Consider the following 21,498-nt stretch of genomic DNA (forward strand, 5'->3'; position numbering starts at 1 on the left):
TCCTGAAGAGGAATAAACAGCTTTTCTAAACTCCAAGATGGGTGAAGAAAAATTTGTCTTCCACTGTACTAAAGGGAAAATTTCTCTTAAAGCATCAACAAATACCTTCCTACACAAGCTACACTCTGACAAAACCACAATGTATACCCCTTCTATTAAACATGTGATGGAATGGACAATTTCTATTAAATCTGAAAGGGACACAGTCTCAGATAACAGTGACAACTGCATTCTGCCCAGCTCATATTGGTTTTGCTGCTTCCTCCTCATTCAAACATACACTGAACTTGGGAGAAAACGTGTGATAAATAAGGGGGCTGAGGAGGAATCCCTGTTACGTGGGAGAACTGCAGCAACACAGGGCTGTTAAAGACTAATGGCAACAGGACTGGGAATAAGAGCTGCTAATGTAAGACATTATACACAATGTGGGAAGGAGAGAAACGGGGTGAAATCTTGGGTGAAAACTATATTTTGTGAATACATTTGTAAATTTGAAGCCACATGTAGCTTCGAAATACTAGTATCATGTCCTCACCACGACATGCACTTGTTCACATGTTAACAATAACCAGAGACTTGCAGGCCCCGCTCACGTCAACATGTCACTATGTTTGAAAGGCACTGAGCTTGCTGATCTACCTTTAGCCAGATTCCCTTGTGTACAGCTTTAAGGTAGAACTGAAAAAATACTGAACTTCACAGGATGCAAACTTTTCTTATACAATCAGAATACAAATGATTAGCTAATAAAATACATTAATATAATATCAGGCACAGACAGAAGGAAATACATTTCTGCAGAAGAGATTAGCATAGATATTTCAATGGATTAGGAAGTTTCACTGACAGAAGGTATATTTAATATATAAAATCCATATAATGAGAAGCAGTTGAAAAAATAGGACAACTGTCATGTGTCCAAGAAATATCTTCATAAAAAAGCTGTCACATATAAACACTTCTCAGCAACAAAACCCTCTGCAACTGAACAAGGCAAATTTAATTCTGAATGTACAATGTGCCTCATCATGGATCTCAGAATTACTAATATCCTTGAGCAACTGGATATCTCCAAATTCAAACAGCACTTACATTTTTCTTTTAAATAACTCCTGCCTGACATTTATGATTAGTTGTACATAAAGACTGTTGGTTTATTGTAGCAAAAGGACAGTTAAAAAGGAATACAATAAATTTGTATAAATATACCCAGAGGCAAACACCTGAGAAGGGTAGGAACTAATTAAGCTCGAGGCCAATGCTGGCAGAAGAACAAATGGTAATAACTTGGCCATGAAGAAATTCAGGTTGCAAACAAAACAACCTGATATTTTCAGATGAAAATTCACAGTTTTGTGATCAAGATGACCTGGCTGTTCTCAATAACAAGGGCTTGAGCTCAAGAGCCCAAGGATGCCCTTCACTTCCAGTCATACATCCTAAAAATACAATGAATTTTAACACTCTTGCAAAACAAATACATGCTAAATCCTGCAATAAATCAGCCCACTGAAAAAATATTTTATTTGCTATAATGATAAGATAAAGATACCTATAAACTCAGAAGTGAATGAATTCCCAGAGGTTTAAAAACTGATTTGCATAGTTCCAGAAGACCATGGATCCTATTCAAGCAATGATGACTCTGAAGGATCCTTTCTAGCAACAGGTAGAGCTACTTAAATTCTGTTACAACAACTCTGGAAGATCCCTTCACTTTCTACCAATATTTCTTATTCTTGTTCCAACCCTCAAAAAACTGAGAAGCGAAAAATGCTGACAACATCATGCCTTACCATAATAGAAAATAAGGAACAGCCTTATCATCTTTCAGGCCACATGGAACTTGTTTTTATTCTGCCTCTCACAAAACCTCATGAAAATAATACTGAAGAATAGCCAGTTCACATATGGGATACACCAATCAATCACAAACCTGGTCCATTCACTGCCCTTTTTCACCAACTTTAGTAAATTTTATTCACAAACCTATTGAAAACACATAAATTAAGCAAGTACCTTTAGAATATTCAATGTTTTGGGTCATGGGGTGCTTTTTTCCCAAGCTGCAAAACTAGCAAACTTTTCACTAAGGAATTTTGCTCTAGAGAGGTGAACCATCTCATCCTTAGATCAGAATGATTAGTGGTTCTTAAGGCACCTGGAGAAATCTGTTCTATTGTCAGTTGATCCTCTACCAGATCCATGATTTAATCTCAGCTTTTACTAATAAATATTTATTTAGTCATTAAATACAACAGCCTTTTGAGTCTTTGACAATACTCATGTTCACCAGAAATGCCATTTTGATTGATCCAAACCTTTTTTTCAGAATGCAGAACAAATCAATTGCTTTTCACCTATTTTTTTACATAAAAAATATTTTCCTTTCTTTCCCTTCTCTCCCTCTTTTTCTTTTATTGATTGTTTAAAAAAACCAAACCCACAAAATACATACAATGACCAAATATGGATGTCCTTGATAATCATAATTTTTTTCCCCCAACATGTACCTGCAATATAGCACACATGTAACTCTTAAGCAAGGAACACTCAAGCACTCCAGTATAGGATGCCCAGACCACAATATGACAAACATTCTCTTTCTGGATAAAAGCATACTTAAATTCTTATAAAAACAAAAAAGCTGATTATCACTGCCAGTTTAGGGATCTTCTGTGTTTATTAATAATGATACCTATGTTTATCCTTAATTAGTGTTGCTTTGCTTTATTAGAAATATTACTTGGGGGACAAATAATTTTATTCATCACATAGGTAGTTGTTTTTTCAGAAAAAAACCTTTTCCGTTTCAGCTGCTTTTCACTTCAGACTGAACCAGAAATCATTTCCAACTTCACATCCAACTGATGTGAAGTTATTAAAAATGGCTTTATACTCTCAAAATTCCTCTTTCCTATCTTTCTTTCTTTCTTTCAAGGAAAATACCTATTTGCAACAAGACTTAATTGCAACAGATGGAGAACATTTGCTAGTATAGCTTCTTCTTTCTTCCACTCTGGTGTGTTTTTCTTTTTAAATTGAAGTGCTGCAGGTGGTAAAGATAATACTATTACAAACATATACATATACATATCTGTATGTATGGATACATGCATTCACCACTATATCTCTACTTATGGACTGGAAATTTTGAAGTAATTTAAAGGAAAATACGGACAGCTTCTGCAGGTGGAAAGTGAATGTATTTACAGAAGCTCTAAGGAAATTTTCATTGTGCTAATGCAGTGCTATGACTGTTTAAAAAACTCAGTGGATGTGATGACTCTATAAATATACACACTATTCTTATTCAGAATTCAGGACACTGTATCTCACTGCATTCTTATTCTGCCTCATTTAATACTCACAGGCAGACTGTAAGAAGGTTCCAGTATCACTGGCACTGACATCTTCCCTTGAAGATTCAATTTTGTCAAGTAAAAAATCTTTTCTCCCACAATCCTCTCTTTTTTCATGCGCCGTACGCTGTACAGTCGAAAGCGAACTGCATAATTCCCAATCATCTCAGACTCAACATGATTAAATTTGAATGTCTCTGTGAAGACAGGGCATGGTCCCCGCTGGATGCTGGTTTTTGCTCTCTGCTTCTTTATAGGGAGAAGAACTAGGTGTACTTGCCACGAGCTTCCACCTGTCCTGCTGTATGTTGGAATGTCTGTGACAGCTGTCACTGTCACCAAAAGCTTCTGTTCCTGTGAGTCATAGTCAAAAGTCACATCTAGTGTGCCATATTTAGCTACTGGCTCAGGATCAAAAGGTTTAGGAAGCTGTGAAGATGATCCTCGAGCTGACATATCCTGAAGAAGAAGAGAAAAAAGCCAATTATTTATTTATTTATTGTATTCTATTATTAAATCTAGAATGGAAATATATGGTTTACTCTAGACAATATGAAGGCACTATGATCTTTTTGTTCATTTCATAAACAAGATTATTAAGCACTGAAAGCCCAAGGAGATGGCTGACTGGCAGTCAAGATGAAATCAAAACTTTATCTGGCCAATACCACCAAAAACCAGGAGCCAATCAGTATCAACTCAGATTGAATTAAGCTGTAATGATCTCTTCTTCTGTGCCCCACATGTTAAAAAGTATATACATTTGTTACAAGATAAAAACCACCTTATTTCACATATTTCATATACATATTTTAAAGTTCACCTATTACATTGCTTGAAGAGACAGATAATGATTGAGAGCACAGTGAGATGCCAGCAAAGAATACAGGAATTACAAACCTACTTGCACACACAGCTCCAGTCTCTTGCAGTCCACAAGAGTTATATGAATATGCTAAAAATTATCCTAGAAACATAGAATCACAGAAGATTTTGGGTTGGAAGGGACCTTAAGGATCTTTTAGTTCCAACCCCTCTGCTATGGCCAAGGATGTCACTATTGTGGCTTTATTAATGAAATTTTACTGGAACTGTAGAAGTTTTGAACTCATCTTCTGAACTCTCTGTAAACTATATCAGTCCTAAAATCTTATTTTAAACTTAAAATTCAGATGGTTTATTGTCACATCAAATTTTGAGTAAAATACTGGTCCCTTATAAAGTTACAACAGTGAGTTTAATAGGGATATTGAAACAGAAAATACTTACAAGTACAGGTCAACCTACTGCTCATACAATAGATTATTCCAAGTATTCAAAACAAAGGTATTTCAAGTGTGTCTTGTTCACATGAACAAATAGATGTCAAAACAAAGCCTTCTGGGCTAAGAAATGTTCTTATTTTAACCTGGCTGCCACATAGCTGTGGGAATGCATTCCTCTAAAGGCTTCAATCCTGAAGCTTTGTGTGGTTATAAAAAAAGTTGGCAGCATTCTCAGTTCTTACTGAATATGCTTACATTAACGACTGGAGTGACACAAAATGGGAAGGCCTTGCAGCTGGGTCTTCCAGACCTTGTAGCAACACCCCAGGTACACAACATCAGCTTACCAACAGGGCTGCTTAAACAGAAACACCAGAACTGAGCTCTAACACGCACTTCAAAACTTCCAGTAGCAACAAAAGATAAATTTGTACCAAAAGAGCTGCTTCTGCACATGGCATCACTAATTAGACTTACCCATAGATGTCAGTGCAGTAACTGGTTCTTAAAGGCATTTCAATGAAATATGTGTCAGAAAAGAAGATTTCTTCACAGACAAAGATACATATGTATCATTACAATTTATAGCAGAAAAATAGGAAAATTAAGTGGCTCAAATCACTACACCACATCAACAACTGGAAAAAAACCCCAAACCTTTGGAATATTTTTTCTCTCCCATAAAAATTGCTTTACATTATGGGGTGTTCAATATGAAAAAGCATTAACAGAACTTTATTTGGGTTGTCTAAAAAATCATGTGGAAGAATTTTGACTACAGTCCTTACAGTGTGATGAAATTTTCTGACTGGTTTAAAAAATAATTCTATGTTACTGGGAGCTGGTTTGAAAGCTAAGGTGCCATAAAGACAACTACAGCGATCTGAAATCCTATTGTCGTGTTTTCTGACAAACTCTTTTGTTTTAATGAAATGAGCTGCAGTATTAGTGCCCATATAACAGTGCACTGATCTTTAGGTTAAAAAAGTGCTTCACCACACTCAACTATTTTAATTTACCTCTGGACTAAGAACTGCTGTGCTATCACTCGGAACATCCTCTTCGTATCCTTTGTTATGAAAGCTCTCTATTTCGTGTCCCGTGCTTCCCTCACTAGGGCACTTATATGAACATCTCGGGCTGTTGCTACACTGGGAATATTCACATTTGCTGTCTCCAACTTCGGAAGGCGTACAGGAAAGATGAGGAGAACCACTGTCATCCTGGTATGGAGGCGGCTGCAGTTCATCCAGCGGAGGTGTTCTTCTCATCCTCTGAATGCAGTTTGCTGAGAATAAGTTAAAAAGCTTTACTTACTTTCTGATTATTCACCGTTCAAAGAGTTCTGTGGAAAATGTGAATCTAAATGCCTGGACAGAGAATTAAAAAATTTATGTATGTCCTTTTTTTTAACTTTACATTTCATATCAGATGAAAAATACTACTGAAAAAAAAAATTGTTAAAAACGGAAATGAGTGATCTCTCAAATGAAAGAAATTTAGATAAAACCAAAGTTTTGAGTGTACAGTCAGAATGGATTGTGCAAACCACATGTAAATAAATATAGCACAGATATGACATGACAAAAATTCTACACTTGAATTTCAGGGATGCTTACCTTGCAAAAACCTTTGGATATCTTAAGTCAGATTCTGTGCAGATAAAATGTAGGCCAATTATGGAAACAAAATGCACTCCCTAAAGCCATGATATCAGGCTGATTACCTCCCATGCAGTTGCCCACCAGGGAGATACTAAATTAAACTCTGAAGATAAGTAAGGTACTAATAAAGGCAACTTTTCACACAAGTGAACTCTGCTCACCAGAATTTAAAAAGTGAAGCAGTGTCTCAGATTCTTTATTACTTATTAAGAACAGCTAAAGGGTACATATCCAGTGTCTGGAAGTTACACACTACCTCTAGTCACTAAAGACAGAGGAAAAAGGATCATGAGCAATCTTGTGCTTGGGAGAAATACTTGATGCTGACCATTCTTGCTTTTCACACTAGATAGATAGATAGATAGATAGATAGATAGATAGATAGATAGATAGATAGATAGATAGATAGATAGATAGAAATGTGGTTATACATCTCCTCAGAAATTAAACCTGATGCATGGCTACAGACACAGGAAGTTAATTCAAAATAAATTACATTTCAATTTTTTATCTCATATTTTACTATCCAGCATTACAGAGTTGAACAGAATTGGGAAAAGACAGCAAAGTGTGCAGCAGCTGAAATGAAAGGAATATCAAGGACAGGTAAGAAACTGCCTCATAATTTGTTTACATTTTCTGTAGAGGTTTTAATGAAGATTTCAATGCCCCTGACATAAAGAATTACCTTATACATAAGAATTTCAAAGCAAAAATGTTTTCTAGTGTCAGACATACCATTTCACTCACAGAAAAACCTACCAAACAAGCAAGGAAAAGAAAGTACTAACTGGGGAATGCAGGGCTCTTCTCTATTTCAACAGCTCCTAAAAGAAGCATGGCAAACAAGTAATTAAAACACTCCTACAAGATGAAACCACTATCAAGAACCTTTGCGTCTCTGATAAACCCATAAGAGCCAGCCTGCCATTCAGAGTGATTCCAAAATACTGTTTCAGCACTCCTGCAAAAGGTCTTCTGCTGTTAGTGAGCCAGTGCTACTAACACTTGAAAAGCCAGTCCCACAGCGCTGGAAAACAAAACAGACAGCAGGGAACCACATACTTGAACTGCAGACATCTCTCTAGTAGATAAACATTAAACCTTATCTATGAATATTAGACAGCTTGCACCCATGAAACTCGATAAATATGATTTTAGAATCTAAACTGATATTTTAATAATAATAAAATAATAATATGTATCATTTGACTCTTTATACCATGAAAACTGGACTTCCTATTGTAATCTATATAATTAAATATTCTAGAAAATTCAGAAAAACAGCATTTCTGCTCATTGTTGCCAAAAGGCAACAAACAGCATTAAATGAGACAGCAACCACCTGGCAGCCCCAAGTTTCTTGTTGTTCACTTGCCACCAAGTCTGCTAAGAATTTTTAACACCCAGCTTTTCCATAGCTAATGAAATGAAAACATGTCCAGTTAACTATCAACACCATTATTGTCTTACATGAGTAAATAAATGACTGTGTGACTCACTTTTTTCACTTTGATGAACTCCATTATATGTCCCTATGGGAAAACTGTACAGGCTGTGTGACAGAGAAGGTGCTTTTAATGTAGGCATGGAAGAAGTGAAGAAAAAAAATCTTATTAAACAGCTGTGATTCAAAAATCTCAGGAAAAGCTAAAGCACCGGGGCAGGTTTCAACTATATATTTTTCAAATTGCAGTTTAACAAACTGAAATAACATGCAAATTCTTAAAACTAATATCTGGGATTAAAAAATCTCAGGATACCTCTGTCTAGAGAGGTATAAACTGGTTTTGAACAACAGCTTTCTCTACATAAAAAGATATCTAAGTTTTCATATTAATTCTCAAGGTGAAAATGTCTCATTTTAATTTTCTGCTCCCCACAGTAAATGATGCAATAAAATATTTTTTTAATATGGTTATTTGAAAACTATGAAGATTTGAATTCCATTGAGACATTCTAATGACTGATGATATCAAAGCCAAATGATATCACAGACAGTAGTGAATACAGCAATACTAAATATCTGATCCTGGGTATTTTCCTTAAAAATTACTCAGAAGTAGCAACTAACTTGGGCAATCTAACAAAATTTTGCATATGTATCAAAGTTTAAAATACAAAACCGTTGCTAGTGCTTGCTGGCTTATCACTAATTGTATTGGAGAAAAACATCTGGAGCTGAAAGGCAAGATGATCTGCAGTGTGAGCATATTTACACATGAAACCCCTGTGTGTTACATACCTTGTACCCTTTATTTAAGATGTAAACTTCAGACACAGTTATGTATACTTCTGTACTGTGACAAAGCCAAAGAATACCTCCCAAAGATCACTAAACATGGCTAATAACATCTGCTAAGGAGTTATAAGCAAATGGTTACACTGAAAATAAAAAATTAATTATTGCTTCTATGCAAGTTTCAAATCACATAGAAAATACCTTTTGTAATTTCATTTGTAAATTAAATTAATCATATTAAATGACCACATCATCTTGGACTAGATAGACAGGGTAAAAAGCAAATATATGTCCCAAAAGTGGAAGTAAGATACACTCATGGAGAAATCAAATCAGGTTTAGTCTGAGGTTCCTACCAGCCAGAAAATGGCATAACAGAGAAAAGAGAAATATAAAGACCTCACATTCATTTCTCCACCCAAAGTATGTGAAAATACTTGGCATTCTCATGATATGAGTGAAACCAAATTTGTTTAGTAATGAGTATTTGGTAAATTCTAAATTGAGAATACAGTGTATGGGTGTCAATAGGAATATTTGAATAAATGCTTTTTAAATGGGTAACAGCTTTAATAAAAGTTTTCATCCTCCCTTAGTCATCTGGGAAAACAATGGTGATAGTAAGGACCTTGCTTAACAGCTGAAGAAACCAGAACCATAAATGAGATACCTGACAAACCTGAGCAGATTAGCATTTTGCTGGTACACTCAGAAATTACAGCATGTAAACTGTCATTAGCACATTTAAGTCAGAAGTAAATAAATATCTTCTTTTTAGTACTGTTTGTTCAACAGTGAAGGTTCATCTGTTTTCATAAGCCCCTGTAGGACAGATTGCAAGTCAAAGGGGGATGATACATACCCTGCCATCAGCCTCAAGAGATTCGCAAGTTAAATCTGACACAGTAACCTAGGCCAAACTGAGCATTCCTGGAACATACAATTGATAACTATGAGAAAATCCAGAAATGTTTCAGTCATTTTGCTGGGGGTAATCAAAGTTTAAAGATGCATAAGAAATGCTTTAGGTTTTCAGTTACTACTTCAAATTGCTCCTTCCAATGTTGCTCATTTCTCCTCTCTGTTCTGGTCTCTCATGGACCATGCTAGGCTGCACATTTCACCATGCAGCTGGTGATGTCCTCGTCCCATGTTTACAGCATTTAGACTTTCCTATCGCAATTATTTTTCCCAGAGCAGCAGCTGCTTTCCTCACAGCAGCAGCATCAACCCAACCTCCCTTAGACCATATTTCCTGAGTAATTCCAAGAACACCCATCTCTTAACATGGAAAAAGAAACTACCCTTGTGCCTTTAATTCCCCTGTCTCGTAAGCCATCATTAACTACACTTCTGCAGCTTTGGGTTTCTCGTGTACAGTAGTACTTCTTTAAAAATTCACACTGCTGTGGGAGGCAACAGTACCACAACACCCCTATTGGAATCTGACTTCCAGTTTCTTTAAAATAAATAATCACTTCATAAATCAGTAATTTTTGCAAGTCATATTTTGTAATTGTCAGAATATCTTCATACTCAAATGGTACCTTTCCTTTCTCTAATATATCTCTGCTCACACTCTGCTATATAATTTCTTATTTTTTAATCAAACATAAATTTCAAGTTTTCAAGCCTTCAAGGAGTTCTATGTAAATGTTAAGACAATTTAAATAAAACATAAAATGAAATACATGTTTAAAAATTAAAGAAACCTTTCTTATTCTGAATGATTTAATACCCTTAGAGATTTCTGATAGGCAGCACAGACAGTCCAAATGGAATTTTCATGTTTGAACTTTTCTACCATCCAAAAATATTATGTTGACTGAATTACCCCACATTACAGGGAGTATAAAATATAAACATTAAATATTGAATGAAACCTCAGGTCTCTCCTTCCTTTAAAATTAAAAGCTTACATGCATTTTTGTGAGGACAAAACCCAAATTATTTCACAGAACAACAAATTACCTTGGCATAATTCTATTTCTTTTCCAAAAGAATTATGGCATGAATCATTCTTAATGAAAAAAGGGGAATATGGGAATGGTATGGGGTCATTATGGACCCCCCAAAAAATTTCTCCTTTTGCATTTGCTTTCTTCTTGCATTTGCCACAGGTTAGACTTCTATTTACAGCTGAACTATCTTCTACATTAGGCAATTCACCGTAAACAAAAAAAAGTATCATATCTGTTTGGGTTTTTTTATCTGACTGGGTTTTTTTTCCCCAGTAATAGATAACTGTGTTTCCTAAAGTTAGAAAATTCTACACACTATTAGCTTAATCCCAGACCTATGGAAATCAAAGCAGCATTGCTATCATTTACGCCTGACGTCATGCGATGCTTTTAGCACTGCTTTTTCCTAACTCTCTCAAGCTCATGTTGCTGATCATTCAGGTAATAAAAAGGTTCTCTTTGGCTTTTTAAATGAAAGTAATTTAAAATGATATAATTATCTTTATGTCCAGTCCTTAAAACTTTTAACTTTCTTCCACAGCAGAGGTCTAAGACCAACTGAAATTGCTGAAACACACATAGCATCTTTTTTACTGTGTCTGTTTACATCTTGAGCCTGTAGAACTACAGCTCAGTTTTGTTTTCCTAAAAAAGAAATTTGCTCTCTGTACTTACTAGAGCACTTCTTATTTGTAAGAATTTATTATCTGTTTTACAGAGCAATACAAAAGCCCAGCACTAATGAAAAAAAAACTCTTTCCAAAATTAGTCCCATTTATAACATTTTAACTACAAATACATTATTAAAAGCATTATCGTGAACCAGCTGTCAAAGACATTCTTTTGTTTCCTTCCCAAATATTTTGGTCGTCTTTCAATGAAAATTACACATTACCATCTATTGAATTAATTTGTTTTCAATTTAAGTATCATTCTCTGGTTCCTTGTACAGCATTGATATTAATTGTAATAGGAAGGAGTTCTGCTACCTGGTTCTGTATTTCTACTTTTCAGTTGTCCAAAATATATCTAAATAATGCTTAAATCTAATGGTTCAATATTTCTAATCTCTTATTGATATGAATATCAATATATCAAGCTCCAGATCCCTTTTTTTTTTTTACTTTTAAAAGCTCTAGTTTTCTGAGACCCTATCTAGCTGTAAAGCATTTTGAAAGCTGTGATCATTAAGAAGTGAAATTGCGTGCTTTCCCTTCTGTAATTATATTTCCTTAGGTAAAGCATATGTACTAAGTATGCCCGTTCAGGTAGAAAAATGTATTTTCTGTTCCATTTAGATGCTGGTGACACTTTCGCTTTTTTTTATAAGCAGCCAACTTTCCTTTACACTACTTTTCAGATTGCTATGTTGGCTAACTTAATAAATGAACAGGAATTCCTATGCACCTCTGCTCACTGTTTGTTTTTTCCAAGTAATCAAAATTGTTAGAAAAAAATCACTTCCAAAAAGGTAGTAAGTTGAATGAATTCATAGAATCTTCCTTTTATTTACCCTTCCCTCTTTTAAAATATGCTAGAAGTCCTGCTTGCTGAGGGTGATTGACAACCAGCTTTGAAATCTTAGGAGTATCTTGGTGACAAGGAAATGCCTTTTATCATCTCTGCGAAAATTCTCCCAAATTCGGCTCTTTCACCAGCATTTACGGATGCTTAAGGAAAATTCAGAGCTTAGCAGCTAAAAGCTGTTAAACTAAAGCATCCCAAGCCCCTGAGAACCCCAATTTCTCACCAGTGTGTGCACGGCAGCATCTCCCTCAAACCTCTAAACAGCAGCAGCAGGATGTGGGCTTAGGAAATATTTTCCTGTCATTGTTATACTTCTTTGGAGTACAGTTATCACCTTAAATTAAAGCTCAAATTCCAGTCCAGTTTAATCCTACTGCAGCTGTGGTATTAAGCACAGGAGCTGAGCAGCAATGAAGAGCTGAAAAGGTGAAAAAGATCCCACGGAGGTCTAAAATCAATTCCCAGTGAAGTATTGTAACACACAGCTAATATTCCTGTAATGTTCCTGCTCTCACTCTGTTCAGTCTCAAATGAGGAAACAAAGCATGATTAGAAAGCAAGACTAATATGTTGTGCAGATAATTTTCTTGAGACTTTTAATGTTTTTGCAGCTCATTTCAGGCACATTTGTTTTTATATTTTACAAAAATAAAAAATACCAAGTTTTCTAAGAGATACAAAACCCCCCTTTCAAGATCTTAATTCATTTACTGATATAAACATGATCCATTCAGCAGTATATACAATACTGACAATACTTAACTATCAGAGTTCCATCATTCTTTTTTCTCACGCTTTTATTTTAAAGCAAAACTACTCTCTTATTGAGAACTCCTTCTGCAACTTAAAATGCAGTAACTTCATGGTTTCTTAAAAATACCTTTACCCTGGTAGCTGCATTTTGTAATTTAAAAAAATATAAAAAATTTAAAAAAGGGTATTTTTAAATAAAATCTATTTAAGTTTTCCATTTATTACTTAACACATGAAAATAAACCATAAAAGATACTTTCCATCAAGAACTGTTTATAGAATAGGAACACAAAGCTTGATTCCTTTGCCTCATTTTCACAGCAATTTTGACTGCAAAGGATGCTCTGTTGGAGTGAGTCACTAACAAAGCAGCACTATAAGGATTATGAATGAACCATTTCAGTAGGGCAAGAGTTAAATTTTCTGCCTCTCTACTTCAGTTAGCTATATGATCACAATTTGGCTATCTCAAAGCTGTTAATATAGATATAAGTGAAATATATATTAGGGTGGATAATAGTAGCATTATAAAATAGAAGTTAACATGTTTGGTATTTTGCAGATGGAGATCTGAAGTGCAGGGTGAAAATGAGATAATAAGGATTGCTGTGAATCTAGCTCAGAAGTGCTCCTCATCACAGAAAGCTTTCAGAGATCTATGGAACAGAAAAACAGAAACCAAGTATTTTACAACTAGTACTCTAGCCATTTCATCTGTTGATTTTTGAGGGTTTGGTTTTGTTTGTTTTTAAATTTTTATTTATTTCTATTTCAGGCTTTTAAATTATTATTAATCTAAAATTTACTTGAAATGAATACCATCACCAACATGAAAAACTCACATAAATACAACACCATCAACATGAAAAACTCCTATAAAATACCCCCACAGAATTTTCCAATATCATCAGCTTTGCAGTGGAAGAGAAGGAACAGAAATAAAAAATAAATCATGCAGGTGGAAAAAAAAAGTACAGAGAATAAGGGGGAAAAAAGGCAAAAGGAGAAAGTAGTGCAGTGATTCAGAAAAAAAAAAAAGTGTTTTTTTTGTCAAATGAACAAAGAAAACAAATAAAAGGAGAGAAGTTTAGTAGATCTGTATGGAAAATGAGAGAAAGCCCAAAGAAAAAGATAAAGAACAAACAAGATGCAAGCAGGAATGAAAAATTACAAACAGGTAAAATAACAAAGCAAAAATGACAGAGGAAGAAAGGTGGAGGGATGGGAAAGTAAAACAACATATGACATGCAAAAAAGTAGTTCAGTTCTGAGAAAAAAGCAATGTCAATAGAGCAAAGAGATAAAAGAGAAATCAGCGATGTTGGATGGGTGGGAATATCCATATTTGGAGGTGAAAATCTGCACAATCTAGAGAACACAGCTAGCTACATTCCAGGAGAGGCAAGACACTTTCCACTATAAGCTTTTTGCATTTATATTTCAGATTTATTGTTATTTTTCCTTTAGGTGGAAAGACAGTTGTAATTATTTATTCAGATCCTACAATTCCAAGGGACCTTGGTTTCTCTGGTCTATTCAGGCACTTTCTTTCCTTCTCTCCTTGACACAATGGCTCAGTGACTTGCTGTAGTAAAATGGGCTGTCTTCTCTGCAGTATATTAAATTATTTCTGGAAAAAGTATTCCAGAAAATTCAAATTTTTTTTTTTTTGCTTTGTTTTGAAACAGCTCTCATAACTTTACCAAATAAAAAGCAGCTAGAACCCAGGAAAAAAATCTACTACAATCTCAGTTTGCAGGAGCACCTAACAGGTCAACAATAGAAGAAAATTCTCTATGTCTAGGGTCAAGAATTTCTATAAAACCTTTTAGCTATTAGTACCTGTAGAAAGTAAGCTTAGGAATGGATCTGGTATCATTTACAGAGCCAACTCTCCAGAAAAAGAAAGGCAAAATAGACACTGTGAAATCACAGGAAATGGATATGCTTTGAAACAAAGGTATCTTTCCTTCACACAGCCAGTAAGAGGGCTAAGAAAAGGCACAGATTAAGCAGCAGGGAGCATGTCAGTATGTTCTGCTCACTCCAGCAAGGCCTCAAACAAGTTTCTCCATGCATAAAGAAACACAATTGCTCAAAACTAAATTTCTTGCACTTCTTTGCGGTGCTTCTGAGACCTCCCACTGTCACAGATGAGCTGCTTTACTAGGCTTACATGTAACGTGTGATGTAGGTGTTGCTGTGTTTCCATAGTTGTCATACAATTCACAAAATAGATAATTTTCTGCATTTTGACAAGACTAAATGAATACGAGTCTGGCTGGTGAAGATATTATCATTCAGCCACAGCACCAGCTGTAAGAGCTAAGCAAGAACTTATGAGGATGAGAAAACAGTGGCCAAGCTGCATAAGGGCTCCTAAAACCTAGAGCATGATGCTTCGGCCCACAGCAAACAGCAGGAGAGGAACTGCTCTTCCATGTCATCCACCCAAACAAACAAGAGCACTGAACAGTTGAGGATTCTCAACACATTGAACTTCTCAAAACTCTATCTGGAAAATTGTATTGTCATAGTCTTATATTCACCATACCATGAGTTACAATTATATACCATGAGTATATAATAATACACAGTAATAAACCTACTAGCCATTGGCACAGAAAGAAGAAAATATACTTATCCATCATTTTTTTTTTTCTCATAGACCTTTCTTATACTAGAAAAAATTTATATACCTAATTTGAAATTACTGTTTGATGCAGCTTGCCGAATAAGAGACTTAAAGGTGGTGCACAGCAGTTAATTAGTAATCGAAGTCTGACAGCTACAGCTGCAAAATGTTTGTATGATAATTTCAAAATTGAAAATTACTTATTTCACTCTACATGAAATTAGTGTACGCTCATTAGAAAGTCAGTGATTATCCTGAAAAGTACTACAGGAACATTTCGGTAGCTATGCTACAGCAGCAGAAAGTATACAACACATGTCTCCGGGCCAATTATCATCACACCTTTCCTCATAATTTGGTGTCAGTGAAGTTTTTAGATCTTAGCCTTACAGTGGAAAACACTCAGCAAAATGATGTTTAACATGGTTCACAATCAGAACGTTGCTGTATCCTGCACTAAATACATATAACTTACAAGCGTAGCACTTCCATTGTTAGAAACAAATAAAACCACCAACCAGCCAAAAAAAAACCTACAAAAAAACCCCAAAACCCACCACTAGCAACACTAAAAAACAACCCCAAACCCCAAGGAAACAAATAATACAAGGAGCAAAAGAGATCCAGAATACCTTGCTAACTGGTGGCATTCTACTGCAGTATTACTGAAAATTTTATTTCAACAAAATAAAAATATCGAGATATACTTTCAGGTTAAAAGCACCCTAAAAATAGTTTATACAGACACATATATACACACACATGTGCCCCCACGGTCACATATCAGTAACAGGAACTATTTAAGGTTTATAAAATATTAAATATAATTAAGATTACAGAGACGAAGTAATGTGCATTACATAATGCTGATGTTAGACAGCAAATATTGACCTTTAAAATTTAACAAGTGAAAAGAGCCTTAATTTGCTTGTTATTCAAACTTTAACAATAAGTATGATAGCTTAGATAGCAAAAAGAAAAAAAAAAAAAAAACCACAACCCCACAGCATTTGCCATCACTTGCATTAACATTTTGACCAGTCAACAATTCAGCAGTGATGAAATGTGCAGTTTGATTCAAAGTAAGACAAGGCTATTTAAATAACTCAAAATAAGAAATGGTTATTGAAACATTAGAATTTTGATAAGCGATCACAGCTGCACTAGAATTAGTTTCTATAGCAACAGAGGAAATAATGTGGAGAATTGCACTGCAATACAAGATGGATTCCTTACAAACACTGGCGTTCAAATAGAAAACTTCAAAATTATTCACTGTATTAAAATATTTTTATTAAAATGGTTATTCAAATATCTTATATCTTGTACTTCATATATTGCACTATTTTTGTTCTCTGGTGTTCAATTCTAGTCCATCCATTGAAGTTTTCACACTTTCCCCCATTGCTTACCTTTCTATTTTTAAATTAATTAAAGTGACTTATTCTGAAAAATACTGGATCTTTAACCTCAAATTAATCTTCGTTTTCAACAACTTGTTTGTTATTCCTACATAGAAACACAGACTACATTTAGTTTTCCAGCAGTGCCGTTGTGAGACAGGAGAGAATGCTCTTTGCATGTACCATTCATAAGAAGATGCATCACAGCCATGAGAATTAACATCACTATGCAACTTCAGAAACTTACAGTCATAAGAGACTTGCAGAAGCTTTTATCAGCGTGTGCTCTCATGTCCTAAGCATGATTAAGAAACCATTGCAAACCTATTAGTATTCATGGTCTGAATACCCATAAGATGGTAAGATAAAGCCTTTCATCTGAGCACATCTTTCAGATTTCAAGTGTTGCTCATTTCTAACAACAAGAATTATTGTTTCATTGCATCATCCCTGATTCCAGCTATTTTTGGCAACTAATTAAAAGCATATGCCTGAACCTTTTATGTATTTTGCCCTTATAATGAGACCTATTACTCTGGCTTATTCCATCCTTTTGAGTTCCAAAGTATCTTTCGAGTTACCATGGATACAAGTGATATGCTTTCTCCCACAACTGCTTTGTGTGCCTTATCGAACACCAGAAAACTGGCACAGTAGGAATCTAAGCCATCTATACAGGATGAATATCCAACCCCTTCAAGTGTTTGTATTCCTCTTCTCCCCCCACAAAAAACAAATTTAAGTATGCTATATACTACCATTTGTAATGAAATAAACAGGCAGGTTCCTTTCTGTCTGAAATCCAGGACTTTTGCTCAAGGAAAACAAAAGGGGGAAAAAAGGTACAGACATAAATTAATTTAATATGACCAACACTGAAACAGTGTTGAAATGGAAACGGGAGTACACCATCATTCTGAGTTTGCTGCTTAATTTCAGTTGACAGAGTTTAAGTGTTTCTACATCAATATATCCACAAAAGATGTAAAACACGACAAATCTCGATGAGTATTTCTGAAAGAAGTTGCAGAAATATTGCATGCAACTCTGAGATTATACATAAACTAGAGTAAACAGAACTCCCCCAAACTCCCTCTTTTTACCAATTTCTTATGGACATTTTCAAATGCAGATTGCTTTCCAACAAGCTGGGAATAATTTGTACTTATTCAGTGTAGAAGAGGGCAGTTAAACAGATTTTTCCCATTATGCTTTTTGTATTCTGACCTCTTCTTAAAAACAAAAGACTCTCCCTGAGACAGCAAAATTTACACAGTATTCAAAAACCAAGTGCTGATAGCATAATCTGAATTTATGTGAAAAGTAAAGGGGAATAACCAGAAGAAGAAAAAAACTATTGTAATATAAACTTTATAGAGACTCAGAACTGTCTCCCAACTTTCAATGCATTCAATCATTGGAAAGACATCAGCTACATAAATGAGTGTCATGATGGCAACTAAGAACGACAGTGAAGATTGAGTAGACAAATGCCACTCTTGCCTCTTTTCCTCAGTTATCTAAACTTCTCTAAGTATTACAACAAAACACTCAATAAAAAACATACTTGGCTTCTTCACATCCACAACCCTCCTCAACCCTGCTTTAAAATACATTGAGTTTGAAGTATAATATCTGAGCCAGACACTGATGCATAAACCTCAGACTCTTACCCTTGTTTGTATTATGAAATAACTGTATCATTCTGCAAGTTTTCCACAAGTTTTCCAGAAAGTTCTTTACTTTATGAAGAAATATTTAATATTTTCTTTTTTCTAACAGTGTCAATGTAGGCTAGACTTATATTTAGCTGGATTTCTTTTAACCTTTAAATTTAACTTCTGTCTCAAACTTCCTTTTGGGGACAAAAAAATCCACTTTGAACTTTCAATGATAATTAAATCTCACTTCTTTTTTTGTCCCCTGAAAATTTCTTTTAGAAGTAACTGAAAGCTAGAGAACAAGGAAAAGGAATTCAAAATTGACTGCTACATGGTGGCATTTATGCTAAGTCATCTGTGCTACCAAAATATTACAGTTCTGCAGTTTTATGTCAGAACCACTTAGCAAAAAAAAGAGCATCTGGATCAGTGGAGATATTTACAGAATGGCTCAGTACTCAAGCCATTACATTCATTGTTACACATGCTATTATTTCTCCTCTGTATAATATTCTCCTGGATTATCTTCACTGGGCACAAAAACACACAAGAGATTCCCTCAGTCTTCTCTGAGAAGAGTTAAAGTGCAAAGTAGTCTTTTTTAAAGAAATAACTAGCATTGTTACCATCCCTCTAAAGTTCTTCCTTTTCAAAATATTGAAGTTCTCTGGAAATTACCGCTGCAGTTCCCTAGACTTCTGTGGCCAACAGATTGCCTTTAACACTTATGACAACTACTGTTACTATTTCAAAAGATTTTCTTCTTCTAAAGTGCCTTCTCTTAACAGGAAAGAAAGGGCGCCAGGACAAGCAGATGATTGAGAGCAGTGCTTCTTATTGCCAGTGAAAGGAATTTTGCTCTGAAAACAGTCAAGATAACAGCTGTGATCAAATAGCAGGATGATGAGTTTCTCTGAAGGAGAGCATTAGATTCCCATCTCTTAACAGATTAACTATTTGTCACTTAAGAGGGAAAATGACCATCAACACAAAGCACCTTTTCACGTTTTACCAGTACTACCCAAGAATTATCTGCTGGCCAAATTTTTGTGTGGATATACAATTCATGGACCAAGAGTTGAGAGGAAAAGAAAAAAATGTATCAGAGCAGTATAATCAACTTCATCATAAAGAACAACTTTTAATCATACATATACGTACAAATTTTCATGGGATTATTGCTATATTAAGATGTAAGTAAATGAAAATTGTAAAATCCAAGGAAAAGACATCATTATTCTCTCTCATTTTTATAATCTAAAAATAGTTCCATTCTAGCATTATGTACAGCATTTAACAAAGCCAGATATAAAAGATTCCAAGCAAAATAGCTTTGAGAAGGAGGGTAAGAATTAATGCCAAATTAGACTAGTATTCTGGTTTGTATCCATCAGATACTGGAAATAAGTGCAATATTATTTTTTCGATTTTCATTTAACTTATTGAATTGCACAAATGCTACAGATGCAACAGAAACACTGGGAAATATACTAAATCTTAATAAAATGTAACATAGATGGCATTGTACTTTTCACTCCAGAGTAGTAGGGGGTTGTTTTTATTAAAATTCACAGGAACTTGGGGAAAATTCTAAAAATGTACTATTTTTAAATCTTACTAAGCACAGTGCTGAAGATTTAAAAACAAAGTTTCAGAAGTCATTATTTCTACCAGCAAACTACTGACAGAGCAAAACACAGGGATAACCAAACAACTGATCAGATATAACCATGAACAGAAAGCCACCGAAAGTTTGAGCAAAATCAAATACCATTACAAATCATATCCTCTTTGAAGATATTAAGAAATTAGACTCATCCCTAGAGCAAATCTTGACCAATTTAAAACAGAACAGATACAACCCCTCTTTTTTTTGTCAAAAGTCGCAGAGTTGGTGCTGGCCTTTTGGTTGTGAGTGTCTTTTCTGGTACAGATGTCAATGCTTTGCGGCAGCCAACAGCAATCATGTCACCGGTTCAAATCACACACATCAGCTGTATTTGTTCGGGCTGAGCAGTTTCAAAGGAAAGAAATTCACACCTGAAGTCAGCCTCTTGAAGACATGTACCTTTTGTAGTTTCATTCTCCAAGATTTGGATTTTTCAGATACACATGCTCTTATCAGCTCTATTTTTAACCTGCCGCTCATATAGGATACTTAAAATTCTGAACATGTTTACATTATCCATCCAGCAGGCTAATGGAACTGCATACCAGACAGTCATGCATAATTCAAATCAATATCCTCAGGCTTGCAACTCTTAAGTCAAAGCTGCCTTTAAATAAGCTGGGTGTGACTTTAACATGAATAAAATGTATCTAATTTTTAACCTTTATGTGACAAATTGATATATTTGCAAAGGCATGTAATAAAACTTCTTTAAAAATTAAAACAATTAGGAAATCATAATAATTGAAAATCTTTTACAAAATACTTTTAAGGACAGAATTTAGAATGGTTCAACAAGACTGAAACCAAAGGTCAAAATGGAGAGCTGGGTTATTAGTATTTTTTTTCAAGCAAATTGTACAGATATATACACAAAAACACATGCTGCTGAACTACTAAGTGGTGAGAAGGTGAATGCAGCAAGATTTCCTATTTACAAATTTAAAGATCAAGCTTTAATTGAATTTGGCATAGGTGACCACACAGATAATCTTACACCCAGTTAAGCATATTTGCTAGCTTCTCTCAAAGGATCAGAATCAGAATTTCCCTAATAAAATAATTTTCCCTTTAAGTTTTCCTATGTGCTTTCATGAGACCATGATTCCTTCATAGCAGATAATCTTCAGTTGCAACAAAAGGACCAGAAGCATGGCAATAACTTTAGCGAAGTATCTATTTCCAACTTGTAAATACAGTGGAGGAAAGGTAATTGGAAAAAAAACCAACCTCCACCCCAAAAAAAAACCAAAACCAAAAGCTCACCCAAAACTAAAAGGACACAAACCAAAACAATTACTTCAAGTTGTATAACATAGCACACTTACCCCTTTCCCCAAGGAAAATATTCCA

The 21,498-nt window shown here is 34.9% G+C and overlaps 1 protein-coding gene across 5 annotated transcripts in view; it reads right to left on the reverse strand.

The window, feature by feature from the left end:
• SYT14 (synaptotagmin 14) overlaps positions 1–21,498 on the reverse strand; it is an 88,503-nt gene that overhangs the window by 24,173 nt on the left and 42,832 nt on the right. For all 5 annotated transcript variants that reach the window (XM_088052782.1, XM_014252923.2, XM_088052781.1 and 2 more), the window contains 2 exons: positions 5,650–5,918; positions 3,375–3,824 (listed from right to left, as the gene is read on the reverse strand). In XM_088052782.1, coding sequence (XP_087908908.1) covers positions 3,375–3,824; positions 5,650–5,918 — 719 coding nt within the window. The remainder of the gene's footprint in view (positions 1–3,374; positions 3,825–5,649; positions 5,919–21,498) is intronic.

The sequence above is a fragment of the Pseudopodoces humilis genome, chromosome 3 (assembly GCF_049639895.1).
Source record: "Pseudopodoces humilis isolate 2021_Gansu_Grassland_sample_001 chromosome 3, ASM4963989v1, whole genome shotgun sequence".
Taxonomy (NCBI): Eukaryota; Metazoa; Chordata; class Aves; order Passeriformes; family Paridae; genus Pseudopodoces; species Pseudopodoces humilis.